The 19,373-nt window shown below is 47.5% G+C and overlaps 1 protein-coding gene and 2 long non-coding RNA genes across 3 annotated transcripts; 2 read left to right on the top strand and 1 right to left on the bottom strand.

The window, feature by feature from the left end:
• Positions 1-2,862: 2,862 nt before the first annotated feature.
• On the top strand, positions 2,863-7,948 carry LOC122366828. The gene is made up of 4 exons (XR_006253955.1): positions 2,863-3,335; positions 5,543-5,706; positions 6,053-6,130; positions 6,857-7,948. It is a non-coding gene; the product is annotated as an uncharacterized LOC122366828 (long non-coding RNA).
• Positions 7,949-8,410: 462 nt separating this feature from the next.
• On the bottom strand, positions 8,411-11,328 carry LOC122366834. The gene is made up of 3 exons (XR_006253957.1): positions 11,167-11,328; positions 10,109-10,182; positions 8,411-9,164 (listed from the first exon to the last, which is right to left on the bottom strand). It is a non-coding gene; the product is annotated as an uncharacterized LOC122366834 (long non-coding RNA).
• On the top strand, positions 8,515-9,769 carry LOC122366825. Its single transcript, XM_043339435.1, has 2 exons — positions 8,515-8,628; positions 8,671-9,769. The coding sequence occupies exons 1-2, from the start codon at positions 8,619-8,621 to the stop codon at positions 9,345-9,347; spliced, it is 687 nt and encodes a 228-aa protein (XP_043195370.1). The 5' UTR covers positions 8,515-8,618; the 3' UTR covers positions 9,348-9,769.
• Positions 11,329-19,373: the final 8,045 nt, after the last annotated feature.

The following is a 19,373-nucleotide window of genomic DNA, read 5'->3' as shown; positions in this document are numbered from 1 at the left end:
CTATCAGCAAGAAAAAGTAAAATTAAAAGAGCTTATTGGCCGAAAACAAGCTATAATATTGCAGGAGATCAATACTGAAGAACACGCGCAGTATCAAGCCAGAAAATGTTGGCTGGTGAACGCGTATTGATGTATTGGTATGAATATTGAAATATTACTTACAGGCTACAGCAGCAAGATCAATGAGTGCTAGCTGCCAAGTGAAAAATCTAGAATGAACAAACCTGGGCAGCTTTACTTTGCTATGCAGATGGTAATGTGCATTACTCAGTGTCTGGCAAATGAAACATGCGATCATTCTGTTGCTACTGGAAGAGAAAGCTTGGATCACTAAATCAGCTTTATAATGTTTAATTTGATGTTCATCATTACTTTGCATTTCTTGAAAAAGGATTTCAGTAAAATTGTCATTTGTCAATGTGACAATCCATGCAACGATGTGATCATATCATGTGTTCCGTGATGGTGATTATTGGTCTAATATACAAAAGCAAAGCTGTCAGCATTTCTTTCTGTGGATGGCCAGAAGGGACTCAGAACTTGAGAAGTATTAGTTTTCTTGACAGGGCTGGGATAAAAAGTACTGCCAGGGTAATCTTCCAGAAAGGAACTTCTTTATTTTGACTTGGTATGAGATGTAGGCACAAGTAGGTAGGTGCTCAGTACCTATAGTTCAGTAGTTATGTAGGTTTAGTTGGGCTAGCTAATATTAGGTCATGTTAGTTTTTTTTTTAATTTGCCAAGTGTTCATAAAAATGTGACCTGATCAATTCATACCTGACTAACCTGACCTAACCTCAATCATCACACTTATTTGCAACTTACCCAAGACCTGCATAGCATTAGCACCCAGTTATAGGTACTAGGTACTCACCCTAACTCGATCTTACCTGCTAACCTTCAACTTGATAACAGTTCGCTCACCTTGCCAAACCACATCCAGGGAAACAGCCACCCGGGTGGCTGTTGTGTTGTGAGTCTGTGCATTTTAAAGGAAATAGTTCACTTTCACGAAATTATTTTTTTTGCAATGGATTTATGATTTTTTATGTTCAAAATGATCAGCAAAGAAAATAAAACCTATTTATAACAAAAGATTATTTTCTATATTTTGATAATAAGAAGAACTTTTCAGTTTCTGTAAGGCACAGGCGATCCAGTATGAAAAGAGCATGGGTCCCGAAAATTCTTCAGAAACTAGAGAAATGATCGCGGCCACCGGCATTTGGGCGATCTGCTGCTGCTGAATGTCCTTATTTATCAGTACGAGAATTTCTCTAGAGTTCTCGTAGATAATTTCTCTAGTTTCTGAAGAATTTTCGGTACCCATGCTCTTTTCATACTGGATGCGAATATATGCAAGGCACACATCCTCAACGCAAGACACCTTTTTCGGGACGAGAAATAGAATATCTTTGCCTAGGGTGATCGTTGGGCTGTAAAAGCTCCTGATTTATGCTCGTCTCAGCCCAGGCTACGGAACTGCTATTCCAGTTCAAAACCCATGTTAAAAAGTGAACTATTTCCTTTAAGTGTTTCTTCTCTGAAGCTGCTCTGCACTGCTGTATGCCATGTTAGATGCTCAGAAAAATGTGGGAAATGATAACTAAGCTAGTTTAGTGCTTTGTTCATGCTTGAGACATCAACAAGTACAAATCCTGCGGGAGTACAGCTATGAGCTAGGTGAGTATGTTATTTGAATATGCTGTTTGACTGTAGTAAATATACAAACAATCACAGGGTCACAGTTATATTCAATCTCCGCATAAACATACAACAAAACGCCCATAGCCTCACTCCGAGCACACAACAAATAACTTAAGCCTTTGCAAGCACAAAAATGCTTTGATTTACAGGATAGGTATACAATATATCCTCTGTCCTTGGGGATCTTGCTGCAAAGTTTGAGTTGAAGTAAGATGACTTAACTTCAGGTATGATGATTAACTTTTTCTTCTTAGCCACTGCTTATGTACGAGAAAGACTAAATGCTTGGTTGATCAACGCCTTGAAAATTTAATGATCCATCTTCAATTCGACATGAAGGCACAAAGAAAATAGCTCCCACTTCTCTCTCCTCTTGGAATACACAAAGCAAAATATTTAATAACTTCTTCTTCTTAGCGGAGGGACATGGACTTCAAGTTAAACTCTGGCAGTTGGCACTGATCACACGAACACCTTTGATCCAAGATAAAATTGAAATGTGTAAATCTGTCTAGTCAATCATGGAAGGAACGGATGAACTTGAGGTCAATATGATTGTGATATGCATCATCTTCACCTTGGAACTTTTTTGCAGGTTTGCTTCATATTTTGTAACAAACGCGCAAAAACTGCAACAAAACAGCACTAATGCTTCTGGACAAAATACAATGAAAGTAAAAACTTAGCTCTGATGGTATTCATTCTCGGCCAAACTCTAATTACAAAATATTTTATGGTAAGAACTAAATTTCGGCTAAAAACAACGCATGTTTTAAAAAAGAATCATTCCAATGACGGTCCATTATTGCGGTCCTGAAATCGCCACTATTTCCGGCCTCTCCAACGCAACTCGTTGTCCAGACGTAAATATGCTGTTATAAATTTCATGTGTAGCATAAGCGCCAATACTGCCTTCATTTACAATGTTGCTACTGTTTTCCACTCACAAACGCTGCCTTCCGTGGACAGCAGCAGCAGCAGTGAAACGTCACCCGTGGTGTGACATCATCACCCATGACGTAATGGAAATCCAGTTGTTACCAAAGCCCGTCCGAAAACCTCTCTGTTTACCTCCTTACGGCCGATTTCGGCCTCCATTCGTAGTTATCGGCAATTTTAAAAGAAAATATGCCAGGAATGCGTTCTTATCCCAGGAATGCGTTCTTATCCGACAATACAGCCACCCGCGGCGAGGCTTTGGTTTTTAACCAATCAGCTTGCAGCAGTACTGATCAGGCACGGATCCCTGTACTAGCGAGCAGACCACGAGCAGTTGCGTTATTTTTCGTTGTCTGTTCTGGCAATCGGCCGGCGGATGAACATCCGCAATCGAATCTTGAAATCCGTCGCGCTGATTGGTGATGAGTTTCATGAGCTACTTTCATGAGGTCTATGAAAGTAAACCTATGCTATGCCCTGAACAGATGACATCTCGTTTGGTAGCCAATTGCTAAAATGCATTTTTATCTTACGCAAGGCAGTATACCATATTTTATACCGTGGCTCTGATCCGAAATCAGGGCATTTTTGTTCGAACAAATACCTATAATAACGATGAAGAAGTGCGTGATCCGCGGAGCAAACGACCTACGTCGGGTCGGGACTGATATGCGTGTGACTGTGCACAAGTAAGTACCTAGGTACCTAGGTAGGTACCTAAATTCTTATTTATTGCAATGGCTCTTCTATTACTTTTGTTTTCACAGAACTCTCCCCTGGATTAGCAAACCCTTTTGAACTGTTCAGGCTTTCACAACTGAAATGCCAGACTGGATAAAAATACGCAAGTTATGCCGAATATGTCATGCGAAGTGGCGTGATTGCGGCGTTGCCCCGAAAATTTCATCGCACATCCAGCATAATTTTGCATGCGTCAAATTCAGCGCATGGTGGCAGCTGAATTTTTAGGCGCAGGGTGACCGCATGGCGCATAATGTTTATGCAAATGGCTGTCACCGAATTTTTTGACACGCTGTGGTCAATCTAGCAGCAGACTTGCCCTGCGGGCGCTGGCAGGTCTGAAGAGAGTCGGAACTTCCGGCCTGGGCCTTGTTTCACCTTAAGATTCTACAGTGTGCCACACAAATTGTGGTATTGGGTTTTCATGGGAACATTAACTACCGTAAAACGGGGTGTTAAGGGACAGTTTTGAGGTGTTTTGTTATATAACGCAAGAAGGGTTGGAGATAGAAGCATCAAATTGTCAGCATTTTATGTGGAATTTGGTGCTTTACATGCCTGCGACATTAAAGTTTTTAAGATTTATACCTGCATATTATTTTTTGCTATTTTTCATCACTGTCCCTTGGCACCCCAATGTGGGGTGTTAAGGGACACCTATATTATTCCAAGAAATGGTCATCAAATGCCCACAATTGGGGTGTGGAAGGGCACACAATTTATTTATTGAAATGTTTTGCATATTCTGTCACAAAACAAGTCAGGTTCATTCACCACTAATGACCTTTTTAGCCAATTACGTGTAATGCAGATTACGCTTGTGGAAAATGTGCTAATTATAAGGTAAACAGAACCAAAAAGTAATCTTCTGTCATCAATAAAAACCCATGTTGAAGCTTGTCACTTGTGATTATGTTGCCCTCTTGGTTTTAGCCTTTTTATGATGACATCACATTTACTTACATCAGTCTCCATTGACCCATCATTGTAAAAGAGAGTGTTGAGATGTTTTGTTACATAACTTAAGATGTGTTAGAGATAAAGGCATGAACTTGCCAGCATTTTATGTGGCATTTGGTGTTTTCCATGCCTACTTAATTAAATTAAATTAAGATATTATTTTTTATTTTTTATTCCCTGTTCCTTAGCACCCCACATCCACCTCAAAATATGCATGTATCCGGAAAAGAGGAAGAGGATGATGAATGAATGGGTGGATTTGCACAAGTTTTTCAGGAAACATGTGCAATACATGTGACAATACACCTATGCATTCATTTTCCCTGTACACCCACTAGTTTATGTGGTACACACAGAGTTTTGGAGATGTTTCAATTTTGTGAAAATGTAGCATGATTTTCAAATCCATTTTTGAACCAAATCACTTGCATGAAAAACCATACCATTTTCTCCTATGGTCAAGAGCAAAACAGTGTCAACTACCACACTGAAGTTTTTATTGAACCTTCTCAAATTAGGAAGTTAATATGACTCAAAGTTTTTCCCATGCAACTGTCCCTTAACACCCCACTGTCCCTTAACACCCCATTTTACGGTAATTCAGACGCTCAGAAAGGGAAGAGCGTCTGACTCCGAGGCCCCGGAACGATCTGTCTGGTTGATATAGCCTTGGTCGGTAGATATGCACATGTGCTTTATGTAAAAGTGGCTTAATTTTGGTGCAAACAGGCACCCAACTTTCAGTGGAAATCATGCACTGGAATTTCAGCTCAAAATTGCTTGCTTCAAATTTTGGCGCATGAGGGGCTCACGGGTATCCGGCGTAGTGTATGGATGTTTTCCAGTCTGGCTGAAAGGCAGAACTCAGACACATTTATCCAGCCCTTCAAATCCCATTTCCTGGTTGTGGTAACACCTACCTTTCCATGGGGGTTTGGTTCATCTCTTGTCTACACAGTTTTCTTTCACTTATGTGCTGACAAGAAAAGGAAACTCACCAGAGCCCAGTTTCACCAAGTGCGGTAAACTCAATTTGGGGTAAACTACCAAACTACCCCACTACTTAACTACAAAAACTACCCCAAAATTAAGTTTACCGCACTTGGTGAAACTGGGCTCAGTGGAGCTATTCAGCTTAATACACAGAGTATGTGTTGCATGGACTAAGCATGTGTTGACCCTTTTTTACTTTTAGGTTCCCGCTAAAAAAAGAAGTACAGAGAAAAGTGGATGAGGGTGTGTGGCATGACCAATGAGCCAAGACCACATGACCACTTAAACTTAACAAGAAGTGCGCACCATGATAAGCACAGTCAAAAACGTTTGCGTCTAAAGAACAGTGCTGTGCCGGATCAGAATGTAAGTTATTTTTTAAAGTGATGAAAATGCCTGCAAAGTTATCAAAAGACTTTGAATATTGTTTTTGTAACACTTCACTCTAAAGTTATTCCTAGTACCAGACATTACAGCTTTAGTGCAGAGTCTTTATTTGTGATATTTTTAGCCAAAAATTATTACTAGTACCGAGCCCTTACAGCTTTACAGCCCTAGTACCTTGCCCTTATTTTTTATATTTTTTAGCCATTTCAACCTAACCGAATATCTGTATGTTTGTATGTTATTGTTTTGATCTGTATTTTATGCTACCTCCCTATAGGTAAGTTTTATTAAAACATGTGGTAACGGTGTGCTGATTTTTTTACAGATTCCGTATACGCCTTGGGTTGCTGTCGCTGCTCGGTCACCCACAGATGAAAGTGATCAAGAAATGGACATCACTCAGGTAAGATTCAAGCGTCCTTTATTTTACACATAATACACTAAGCAGTAGCACCCTAACCGCAACATATGGGAATGCATTGCCTGGTGGGTGCCTACTGCCTACCTGTATGCCAAGTTTCAGCTAAATCGCCCCAGTAATTACAGAGTTATTGAAATGGGAACAAATTCGGCACCTCTTCTTTTTGCATTTTGCACGTGCAGTGGGGGTCACTCACATAGATCAAGAGCATCCGACCTTTGGTTGAAGGGGTGCAGCTACCCTACAAAATTTACCGCAAGACCGCCCAAGCGGCTGCTGAGATGAGCCTCTCAAAATCACTTCTTTTGCAACTTTTGACAAATAACACCCTTGACTTTTCACGTGGCACGTGCCACGACGGTCCCTGTAATGTATCAAGAGTAGTCAATTACGGGGTAGAGGGAATAGGGCTAGCCAACAAAAAAAAAAGACCGCAGGCCAATCGGTCCAGCGGTTGCTGAGATATAAGCCTCTCAAAAGCGTTACAGGCCGGGCCGGGTCGGGCCGCTCATACTGAGCTTTTTCCGTGATATTGAAAAGACTTCGCTTCGCTCACTCGCTCGTAATTAACAATTCATGGTTGACTATATGGATTAAGCTAAGTGATTGCGCTCTATTAGCACACTATCTAAGTAGCCCTTAATTGCTGCCGGTGCGTGGACTGTGAAAGTGAGCCGAGCTGTGACGCAAACCGTGCGCCTTTTTCAGGTGTGGGATCACTCGTGGAAGTTCACGGCGGATACGGAGCCGTGCATGCAGCTCTGGTTCGATCCTGCTCAGGGAAGCCCCAATGACGCCGTGGCGCGCATCTGGGCTGAGCGGGTGGTGGCGGCCGGTGCGCGGGCGCTGCCGCGTGGCTGGTGGCCGCGGCCCTGGCGGCAGCGGCCCGCTCCTGACCTGGTCGCCCTGTGCCGAGCACAGAGCGCCGACTGAGGTCAGTCTTGTGATCGAGCTTCCGCGCCGGAGGTGGAACAGGTGGAGCTGGCGGTCACCTGCGCGGGCTCGGCGGCCTGTAAGCCGTGCCGAGACGAACCGCGACACTCTTGCTAGATCTGCACCCCATTGTAATCTTCTGTAGTCGATATTCGGTAGGTACTCAATGCTCATTTTTCTGATATTAGACGAGTGGCGGGTTTTGATGTTACATTGGAGACTGCTGTCTCGGGTGGCCCGACAGTGTTCGATTGTGGTGTAATGTAGATACATAGACGGGATGCCGCGGCTCGGATTCGTAGCTGGACTACCATGTGCCTGTCGATTGAGATGCTTTGCCTGGCGATTGAGATGATTCGGGGCGCGGCCCCACACTGACGCCATGGTGCAATGAGTGATTGGCGACAACTAAGCAATTATGTACTTTTGTAGAACACATGTTTTCATGGATACGAGAGGCAGTCCTTTTTTCGCTAGCAGTCATTTGGTTCACGATACTTTCGATACCGACAAATATGTTCGGGCGGCCGGTCCGTCCACAGCTAATGCGTGCTTGCCCGCCGATGCCTAACGGAGCGCTGTGCTGTCTACGCTCACTGGTCGCTGGCCCGAGAGCCGTTCGGTTGCTGCTGTTAAAACAGTTCTCACAAAAACACGCTGGCTGGCTGCCAGTTCTTCACCAATGAGAGGCCCAGTAGCATCAGCAGGTAGCATTGTTTAATATTACTATTCCATTTTGTTTACCCATATGTCCGACCTAGAGCCGACTGGTAAAAAGCGGCAACCGAGCAGCCCTCCGCAGCGCTGCAGATCATGTACGCTCGATTATACACAATATATGTGTCTTTCTTGCACACAGAGACATGACGTTTTGTAGAGCTTTTATATCGCTTGTGGCTGAAAGGAATATTGTACATTTTAGAGCTTTCATATACGCGAGAAAATATGGTGCAAAAAACATTTATGAAGCCTGTTGAATTTTAAAGGTTGTTGGGGCATTTCACAGACTGTGTCGGTGGGCAGGGCAGCCCGGCCCCGGCCGCCGCCGCCGCCGCCTCCTTCACTGGTATGTGGCAGGGACGGAAGCTTCGTATTGATATACCGGGGTGCAACTCAAGCAGCATATCACCTATCAAACAACCTTCGGTTATGAAGTGAATGAAAACTAAATATTATGTATAACTGTGATCTGCGCTGCGGTGTTTCCAAAGTGGAGGAAGTACGGGGAGCTGGACCCGGACTCGATGAGCCCTCTACTACGGATCTGGGTCTTCGCAGCTGATCGTCTGTGAATGAGAGATCATATGATACCATTGCATACCGAACGGATCAAAAACAGTGCCATTATATATTTGCAATTCTACAGCTTTACGTAAGCCCATCCTAGTGAATGCATTAATACGCGTTGATTTGACAACTGACATCCGGTTGAAGGCGTTTTTTTTCGGCCAACAGCCGGCCAGCAGTTGTTGCAGGCCGGCCTCGTTGGGAAGCAGGTTCATTTTCCGACAGCCACTGCGTGCGGAAGCACTCTCTGATGGCGCGGACGGCGTAACAGTAGGCCCGAGTGGTGGCAGAGTCGAGCGTCGCGGCGCGGCAGAGCGCGCGGCGCGGCCGCCGTCTGTTCCAGCTCGGCGTCGGCGCGCCCCTCGGCGAACAGCAGGTGCAGCTGACGGTCGGCCAGGCAGAAGCCGCTGATGCCAGGTGTGCTGACGTCGCCGGGCCGGCGCGGCGCGGCGCCCTCGGCCGCCGCCGGGCTGGGCGGCTCGTTGAGCTGCTGGATGAGCTGCAGCACGCCGCTGCGCTGCAGGCCGCGCTGCGAGACGACGGCCAGCAGGCGGCCGTAGGCGCAGCGCGCCGGCGCCGGCCGCGGCAGCAGGTCCAGCGGCACGGCCAGCGACACGGAGACGGACAGCTGCGCCGCCGACTGCAGCAGCTGCAGCGGCCCGAACGGCGGCGGACACGTGCCGCGCTCAATGTCGGCCGCCGGAGAGGCAGCCGGTCCGGCCGGCACCGCTGTCAGCGGCACCTCCACACTGAGCAGACGCACGCCGCGCGTCAGGGCAGAGACGTCCACCACCACCTGCCGCGCACACAGAGGGCCGACAGTGGTGACAGCGCGCGGCGGGTCAGACCTCACAGTGGGGATAGCGGCAGCGGGTCAGACACCCTTATAGAACAGCACGGGGCGGAGCCGACAAAAGAGGACGAGGAGACGGTCATACAGCCGACTGAGGTCCGGGCACCGACTGACTCAAAGTGCTGAACATGTCACACATTTCTAAATGGCTTCTGTAGGACGGAATAGTGTCTCTTCCTTCCAAGGCTTACTTGCAGAATAATATGGAGACACAATTTTACAAGTTGTGTTTTTATGACATAAGTTCTTTATAACATTTCAACACGCAAACATCATACCTTGACAATTGTTCACGATGAAGATCATGCAGGAACATTTCATATTTAGTCACCCTTGATTATTTTGTTGATAGTGATGCGAAAGGCAAATTACCAAAGTATATATTTGCAATTATTTGAGTTAATAATTTCAACTTTTTTTGTGTTGAAAATTGACTTTTGAAACAATAAAGGCAAATGAATTATCAGTGTCTGGAAAGGTGCAATGCTGAAAGCTTCTTATTACATTCTAATTTATATCTAAAGCTTTGTGATATCCAAACTCTCAGAAATAACCAGGGACGTAACCAAGGAGGGGGGAGGGGCACGGGAGCCATGCCCTCGTGCCCCTTCCCCCCTCGGTGATGGCGATTTTTTTTTAAAATAAAAATCAGCTGTGACACACCCCCAAAATAGTGGGCCTAATCAGAGAAATTTTCCTTTTTTGGAGGGGGTACAACACTAGGCCACAACCTGTGACCCCCCCCCCCCCCCCCCTGAGCAAAATCCTGGCTACGTGCCTGGAAATAACAAAGCACATCCTATCCTTTGATGTTGGACGCAAGAGCCAAGTTGCTACGCGCCCTAACCCATAACAACAACAACATCCTATCCTTTGATGCCACTTACCAGCAGCTTTGCGCACTACCAAACAGCCACCTTTGGGCCTTTGTTGTTCTTGTTTTGGGCATTGTCAGTGGTAACTGGAAATAATCAGACATGATGGTCAGAGAAGGAATGTGACTACAACAAAAATCATTTCATTCCTATAAAATAGACATGATTTAATAGAAGACCTTCTTCTTAAGAAAGTGTGTCATGGATACCAGCTAATCTGTATGGTATTTATCTCCAGTATTATCATATAGGTATAACAATTATCACCACCCGCCACCATTGAATGTAGGTTTTAGGTTGTAGGTTGTAGGTGGTAGGTTGGGTATCGGTAAAGCTGGTGTCACCGTCAGCGCTAACCGGTAAATGTGTAGATAAAAGGAATCTTAAAAACAATCTAACCTAACCTAACCTTACCTACTGATCTGCAACCTACCTACCCACAACCTACCAAACTAATATACGCTGACAGTGATGCCAGCTTTACCAATGCCGTACGTTGTAGGTTGTAGGTAAGGCTAGGTCAGGTAAGATTATGTTTCATTATATATTTACTGAGAAGACGGCTGAATGCTCTTGAGACGTGGCTATACATTTACATTTTGTAAGTAATTTTCAGGTTTCAATGAATATTTCCTAGTGGAATGTTTTGAAAACCATTCTAAATGATGACCTTTAGCATTCCATAGTACTTTAAAGCTAATTAACCACATCGCCAATGCTAGGTCACATTGCATGCCTACTTCCACCGGCAGCTCCATGGGATATATGATAGGCAGGGGTAAATGGAATATTTTTTATTAATATTCTTGAAGAAAATTATAGGCATGAAAAGAAGATGATCTGCCTTTGAGATTGATATGTGATGCCTACTTTGGAGGAACATCATCATCATAATAATTACACAATCATAAAAAATGCAATGTAACCAAACAGCCGCTTATGCCGCAAAATGAGAATCAAGCCAATCACGGAGGACAAACAATTTCAAACCACCAAAACTATATTCTTGCTATTCACCAATAATCCTAAAATAGCGTTCCATGGCCATTATATCCATCTTTCACCCTTACCTTCGACAGATAACTAGCGCCACGGGCAGACACACGGGGCGACAAGTTGTTTACAACCGCTACAGTCCGACGAGTCTATCCTCCTCAAGGCTGATTGGCTTGAGTGTGACGTCATTGCTATGACATCATACAGTAGCTGCGGTAGAGAGTATAAACATAGTACCAATATGTTAAATAGTTGGAAATACTTTTTAGCGAATTATGCTTTTCTGGCACCGGTTTTGAAAAGAAAATGGAAAATAATAATGTCAAAATAAAAACCAACGATATCTTCATATTTCAAGAAGGTGGCCCTTTTCCTTTAAAGTTCGCTACATCGGCATCGGCGTAAGTACGTACATACCTACATCTGTCCAGGGGGGCGACACGGCTATTCGCGCAATGTATTCAGTTATGAGCCGCGCGGGGCCTCGCGATGACGCGGCTGGAGGCAACTGCTCAGCGCGCTAGGATACTTCTGGCGGGGCCGGGCGCTGAACGGTGTACAATGAATGGGTTATGGGCGGGAAGACATAGATGAGGTATTGAATTTGAATTGACATCAGCAATCGGGTGGGGAGGGAGAACGTGTCTAATCGAGCTTGGGATGGGGAAAGCCGAAAAAAATGTCACGATCGGCTCAGAGTTCCGACAGGGCCGGGTGCCGTACCATGTGTAGTATATTTAGGCGGGCAGACAGAGATGAGTTAGTGGATTTGAATTTGCCTTACCATCGGTTTCTGGTGGGGTTTGAAGACGTTAACACGTTTAGTAAAGCTCGGGGTGGGGCAGCCCACTGGCGGATCCAGGGGAAGGCATTTGGGGCCAATGTCTTCCCCCACAACCGCTGCAGCGCCCGAAATCGCTTTTCGAGAATAAAAGAAAACTTCTCAACTTTTCTGAGGAAATGTTGGTTAATCACACTGCACAGCAGTGCGCAAGGAATCGAAATCAGAGTTTTTAAAATTATTTCGGAGAAACCTTTTTGGGGTTACCCCCCGCTGTGTCCAAGACCGCTTCATGGATCCGCCATGTTGTGACAAAGTCACAGTCGATACCGAGCTTCGGCGGGACCAGGCGCTGTATACGTTGTACCTACCTTCAATGAAGAGGCGGACAGACGCCTGACCCCACATCCTACTGCTATACCCGTGCTTCTGTGGGTGAAGCACTGAAGCATCACGGAACCCCACAGGACCTGCGAGTCGACGAGGTGGCCGCTTTGGCCGCCGGGTACTGCAGCTCCGTGGAGTTGCCTGGGACCGATGGTAAAACAACAGCTCCGGCGGTGCCCGCCCCTATGGGCCGTAGTAATTAGTGAATTCCCGTAATGTAGAGATCATATCCTCTTGATCTCCATTACGATTTTATATTCCTGGCAGACAATATGGCAGACCAATTATGCTTCCCTACGTCCAGGCATTACCTCTGATGTTTATACGCCCAGTACAACATGTGTTGTTGTCAAACAACAATCGACGACGGAATCCCATCATCTCTTAAACCATCGGCTGTCAATTCACCCACCCCGTTTCCCTAAAAATAGAGATCAGATTCGGCCTGGGTCCTTACGACCCCTCTAGACTCGCCAAAGACGGGATCGGGTCGCCGTTATTGCACTCGTCTTAGTGTCTTTAGATACATAGACAGCTTCGACCGTACGGACGTTGGACGGGGTGATCGTTCTACGAATGTACGCACCATCCAGGCCTAGGATGCATCGAGGTTTATAAGAATGCAGTCTGTAGATCAATCAGCATAACAATGGTGGTATGCAACCACATTAAAATATCTCCCCGGCTCCCGTACCGTTCCAACGCCCTTCCGTTATGCATTCGACCGACGTGTCCGCCGAGCCAGCTTGCCTCCAATGACGTCATTGGCCGGCCGGCGGCGTTCAAGGTCAAACGGCTGGTGTCCTTACCTGGAGTTCTATAGCCTTGCATCTGTCCAACATCTGCCCACGGAGATGGCCCACGCTGGAGGCGACATCTAGCGGTCGAAGTAACGGAGCGTTGCGGTACAGCATGTTTCAGGCGTCCGACTGCAGAGCCATCTAGGGACTGGAACGGAAATCACCGAGCTCAGCGGCACAGCATGTTCCAGGCGTTGCCTCTAGCGGCATCTGTTGATTAGTATGGGTACTAAAGCACCTGATTAGCAATTTGCTGAACTTGACATGTCCCTGGTATATTTATACGGCAATACAACCCGGAAGCTAACTCAATTACTGTAGCACATGCATGACGGTCAACTCCAATTCGAAAAAAAATAATCAAATATTGTTATTGAAGACACGCTAGTCAGCCGTGAGACATGTTTCCCGTGGGCGCTGTTGTCACGAAGTGTACGCCTGACGTTGCCACCAACACACTTCATTCAGCCTTTGAGAGTTCTTTATCGTATGCAAAAGAGCACAACACTAGGCCTGTGTGAAACGGGCCATCTGTGACAAATGAATGGACAATTACTGCACGTGGTCCGCGGTGCCACAATAGCGGTCATCACATGTCACTGGCCGAGTGCAGCGGCGGCCAACGAGTGCCTGAGTACGCGCCGTTCGCTCACGCAGGCCGTGCCACCCACCAATTAGTCCAACTGAGTGTACTCGCGGAGGCCACCTCCCATTCAGCGCTCGGACAATACACTGTCGTCTCGACTCGCCGCACGCACTCCTCGGCACGTGTGGCCTCCCACGGCCCCGGGCACCTCTCGCTGAGCCAAAGGCCGCGCCGCTCAGTGGGGCCGTGACCGGCGCCGACCCAGCTGTCACCCTGGAGCCGGACCGACAGCCTGTCGCACGGCGTCGACAGCTGCAGTCGCCGACGGCAGGCGACCGCTGGCAGCCGCCGCTATTTGGAGAGACACTGAGCGCCGGTGCTGACGGCCGTCGGTCGGGCGATAGGTAACGGACACGACGGAGGCGAAACGACGCCAAAAACTCCGTCAAGCACCTCGCCGGAAGATATCAATCAGAGACAACCAGCCAGTCAGCTATCAGCCTTACGGTCTTCTGTTTCGGGTTCAACTGTCTTCGTTCGCTACCGTTGGCAGCAACAGCTTTGGATAAGTTATTCGTGCACTTAATAATTTAATCGTTGAAATCACACCAAACCGAAATGAAACAGCATTAGCATACCGTTTCTGAGCCGGTTTCTCCGCTCCGTCCACCCGAGTACCGCACCATGGAAGACTCTAGCAGCGCCCTACGCACCGTGTTCTACGCCTGCATGCTGACCGTGTGTGCCATTGTCTGCGTAGTGCAGTGCGTCAACCAGCTCAAGCTCTACTGGAGCGAGCCGGCCGCGATGACCGTCACCATCCAGCAGGACGTCATGTTCCCCGCCTTCACCGTGTGCTCATCGCGAGAGTTCAGCCGCCGGAGGGTGGAAGAACTCGGTCTGCTCAACCGGCGCGGAACCGATGTCGACTGGAAGAAGTTTCCGTCCAACGCCAGTGTGGAGACCTTCTGGCGAGAGGCCGGCACGCAGCGTCAGGAGCTGATCGCGAGCTGTAACCGCGGCGCCTGCTCCGGAGACGCCAGCGGCGAGGCGCCCGCCGGTAGATGGACGCCGCTGATGGCCAGAAACGGCATGTGCTACACCTTCGTGGCCAACCAGACGTTGGTGATGAAGAACGAGGAAAAGCTAGACATCACCTTTTATCTCTACACCAGAGATTACTTCAACAAAAAGGACAAGTACTTTGTAGACGTGTACTTCCACGGCAGCGAGCCCCCGATCGTGCAGGCTCGCTATTTCAACACGCCCAACCACCCCAAGGTGAAGGTGCAGGCCGGAGACATCACCACCGCAGAGGTTACCGGAAAGGTGGCCGTCTTCAAGTCGCTCACAAGGCGCTACTGCGATACGAGCAAAGGGTGAGTGGGGTATTTTGTGCCGGGAGAGTTACCGCTATGTCAAATGCCCATGGTAAAAAGATTAATACGATAAGACCGTGTGTATGTAGGAACTAGGAAGCGGGAACATATCATGACATCCAATACGTAACATTTGTTCATGTTGTCTTAGCAAGAAGATAAAATACCAATTTGAAACAAACTGCAGAGCAAGGCGATTAGGATCGTCCCAATCGCGTATTAGCACCTAATCGCGACAACTCGCTTATCATTGCGACACCGCCAAAACCATACCTCACCGAGCACCATTCCCGGTTTCAGGTATACACAGGACAAATGCTACGAGAAGTGCATGTGGGCTCACGAGTCCCAACTGATCGGCTGCCGCGCCCCGTGGATGGTCGGCCTGGCCCATCCTCTGCCGCTCTGCAACACGAGCAAACAGTTTTACGAGATGCAGAGTCCTCCGGCTATCCCCCGCGGCTCGGTCTCCTGTCCGCACTGCCCGCCGTCCTGCAGTCACGAGCGGTACTCCGTACAGGTGAGCCGGAGTCAAAACACCAGTCGGTGCCACATTTGGCTCCCAGGTCTCATACTGTTGCATTTAAGTCAGAAATGCTCAGCAAACAGCTTCGTCTAGCTCTCTGCAACCGGAACCGCAAGTTGTTTGGAATAGACAAACATTATTCATTAAAATTGTGTTTTTCTCTTGTAAATAATAAAGCTCTTTGTCTTTGTACTGCGGCAATGTTTGTGGCTACTTCTATTTCTGAGCTCTACCTAAATCATAGTGCAAAGTTACTGATTCATCCCTGATTAATATTCGACCTCCACCCGCCCCGACCGTCCTCCCTCAGGTGACAACCACAATGAACGCCGCTGGCATGGCTCGCTCGGGCATTGCCAAGCTGATGGCGGTGTGGCCGTATCAGCAGGAACTCTCCACCGAGGAAAAGACCTACGGCCTCAGCGGCCTCATCTCGGACGTGGGCGGCAACATGAGCCTGCTGCTCGGCGTCTCCGTCATCAGCATCGCCCAGTTGATGGAGATGATGCTGCGTGCGATACGCTCCTGGCTGCACGGCCGTCTGAAGCACGCCCGCTCCCGCGCCCGCGGCGTGGCGCCCTCCGCCCTCCCCACCCCGGTCGACCACTACATCTACACACCGCCGAGCAAGAACCTGACGCTGCCGTCAGCGGATATCAGCGGCGCTGCTGGCACGCCGCCGCCTGCGCAGTATCAGTCACCGCCGGCGTCCATGAAGGAGTCGGGTATGCCGCGGGTGATCAGCGGCAGGCTCCGGCCGCCCTGGTCCGCCCACACCCGACCGGTCACTGCACTCCGGAGCATGCTGGAGTGATGGTGAGGAGTTGTAGTGAGCTGGCCTCTTGGTAATTCATGTGGCCCCGTAGTGAGCATGGTAGGGCGGCGGGTCCGCTGATAAAGGTGCTAGATATTGATGTAGATGAGGATGCCAAAAATGTTATGCGTAAAAAGCTACAGCGTGTGGGTTATCAACGGCCCTATTGTATGGGGTAGACGGTTAGAACGTTTAACATTAAATAGTTGGATATACAAATTAACCCGCGCACTGCTGGAGGGGGGGGGGGTGTTTGAACACCCCCCCCTTGTGGTTTTTCGCGAATATCTCAAAAACGGCGGCGCGGAGCGCCGCCGTTTTTGGTACACCTTATCATACATCAATTCTACACATGTTGTGAAAATTTCAGACCAAGGTCATTCAAGGTCACTTGAAGTGACCTCACCTCATAAAAAGCTTCAATGTCTGTCATAGCTCTACCGAGTGACCGATCGCTTTGAAACTTTCAGCGATTGCTAAGAGCAATAGCATGTACAAAATGTATATCTCAGAATTTTGATATCGATGACCTAAGGTCAGGTCAATTTTGCGACCTCCCCATTATAAGTCAATGGGAGAAAAATGAAATGCGTCTCTTTTGGACGAAAGACATTATAAACACTCCCAAACACCGAATTACAAGTGGTTTAGACACACTGAACATGAAAATGGTGTCCGTGACCCTTGTTTATGCCCCGTGGATATCTTAGGTCACGAATGGTATCTAACAGTTTTTCGCAAATAACTTTTGATAGAGGCATGCTAGAGCGATGAAAATGCCTTATATGTGTTCAGCTCGACGATACGGATCGACTGATATGCAACATGACCCTTTCCGGTCAGGTCATGACCTTGACCTGAGGTCAAATTTTCAAGTTGACTTTTCAAGGTCAAGTTATAGTTCATTCGATGCGTCTTGACGAGAGGAACACGATGCCGGTGAAAGTAAGCTCGTACAAGGCTTGGGTCAAAAGTAATTGCAGAAAAACTGTTTCCGAAAAAATCGGCTATTTTTGCAGTTTTTGCCCCCTGCAGGCAAAACCGTTGACGTTAGGTCAAATCTGAGGGAATTATTCAGAAAGGGCGTTAATAGGGCTATCGAATGCACTTTTCCGCGGCGCTGTAGCTCTATTGGTTCCCGAGTTATGCGTTGGCTTCTTGGAAATTTTCGACATTCGACCTGGAAATCGGCGAAATTTTGCCTTCAATGACCTCTGGTGACCTGACCTTTGACCTGACCAAAAAATTGACCGAAGTGATTTCGTCATTATTTTTGACGCTCTTTCGAACGCCGCCTTCCGCGTATCGCTACGTGGCCCAGGAGCCGAGTTAGAAGGGGGGGGGGGTGTTCAAACCCCCCCCCCAGCAGGGCGTGGAAATCCAGGACCCCCAGCAGGGCGCGGGTTAATTAACATAACTGGACAAGGTGTACATACATACATGAGAGATATAGAAGTAAGAAAAGAACCTGAAGAATATTGAAGGATGTTTAGCGTAGCAGTAAGAAAAGAAGCTGAAGAATATTGATGTTTTGTGCCGGCTTATTGTGTTCGCCATCTCCGTTCTTCTGTGCCATCTTTAGGGGAAAGTGGGGTAAGACGGTCAGGGTAGGTAAGACGGGCACCCCTTCTGCAGACCAAACCAATAGCGCTACGAGCAAGAAAAGTTAGGACCAGAATTGCCTTTCCCACTACACACCACCATTCAAGTCTGGTGAATTTGTGTTCAGTCGATAATCTTTTATTTTGATTTCTTTAAAACACTCATTTCATTGAAAACATCCATAATGTATTGTGCAAGCTTTTGTGTACAGCACTATAGAGTTAAAAACTCGCAATCACTTGTGGTACACTCATATGCCAACAGTGTTCATTTACGGCGGATTTGCTTTGTCTGCATCAAATTGTCCACAGCGAAAAATCGTGCTGAACTTCTGACATTGAGTTTGGGGTAAGACGGGCAACTATGAACCCAATGGGTCTGTAATGGTGAAAATATTTTTGTTGCTGTAGGAAAAAAGAAGCATTTCTAATAAGAATATGTTCGATTCCGATACTCACAGACATGTTAGCAATATTCCTTCGGCACAGTTTATTCTCGAATAATGAATGTGAAAAACGGTTCTACATGGCTTCTGAACTAGGGCCTATATAGGAGCATACGCCTTCTGCACGAATCTCGTATACTGCCATTTCCGAAGCACTTGAGACCAACGAGCGACTGTATAAATGCGGCTAATCTCGGGCATTTGTTGCGAGCTGCGCTGATCGGTGAAAGAAGCTGGCCGTCTTGCCCTACCCATGTGACCGTCTTACCCCATGGGGTGGGGTAAGACGGGTTTTTGCAAGGTTTTGCAAAAATAGCTGCAGTTTATTTGTTGAATCAGGTCTAAGTCTCATCTTCTGGCAAATGAAAGTAAAATGTCTGAAAAAGGTTTTCACCCAGTTTCCCGTTTCTATGATGTTTCTAACCGGCCGAAAAATGGCTCCAAAGTTAAGGTGCCCGTCTTACCCCACTTTCCCCTATCAGCTAGCTGTGTGAGAGCGTCACGGTCAAACAGCTCTAAAACAAAGCCAGCCAAAAACAGGTGAAAGAGACACAGCCGCGAGGTCCTTTCAGTCCTTAGACAAGGCTATTCTTTATTTGTCTCAGCGTTTTTATCCAGCCTCACCGTCCTTGTCAGTTTGAAATGTTTACACGTGTTGATTTATCCCGCCTGCAGTTTTCCTGTCTGAGGTCACGCCAAATGTGGCCCGAGATAGCCTCCCGTGTCTGAGCAGCCACTGCAAGGCTCTTTTCCTCTGAATCCGCAGCTATCTGGTCGAGCTACCCCCGGCAACAGAGTCTCCCTGGGGTCTGGGCTCGCTGAATTCACACCTGCCCGGGGCATCACGGCGGGCGCGGCTGATCCTTCGGGACGGGGGCCGTGACGTCACCAGTCTATTCCCCGCTCTCGGCGGCTGGTGACGTCAGCCCGGCTCGGTCGGGCCCTGTGAGTCAGGCGGCAG

The sequence above is a fragment of the Amphibalanus amphitrite genome, unplaced genomic scaffold, assembly GCF_019059575.1.
Source record: "Amphibalanus amphitrite isolate SeventyFive unplaced genomic scaffold, NRLGWU_Aamphi_draft 000030F_arrow, whole genome shotgun sequence".
In the NCBI taxonomy this organism is placed as follows: Eukaryota; Metazoa; Arthropoda; class Thecostraca; order Balanomorpha; family Balanidae; genus Amphibalanus; species Amphibalanus amphitrite.
This window is presented reverse-complemented; position numbering and strand designations above follow the sequence as displayed.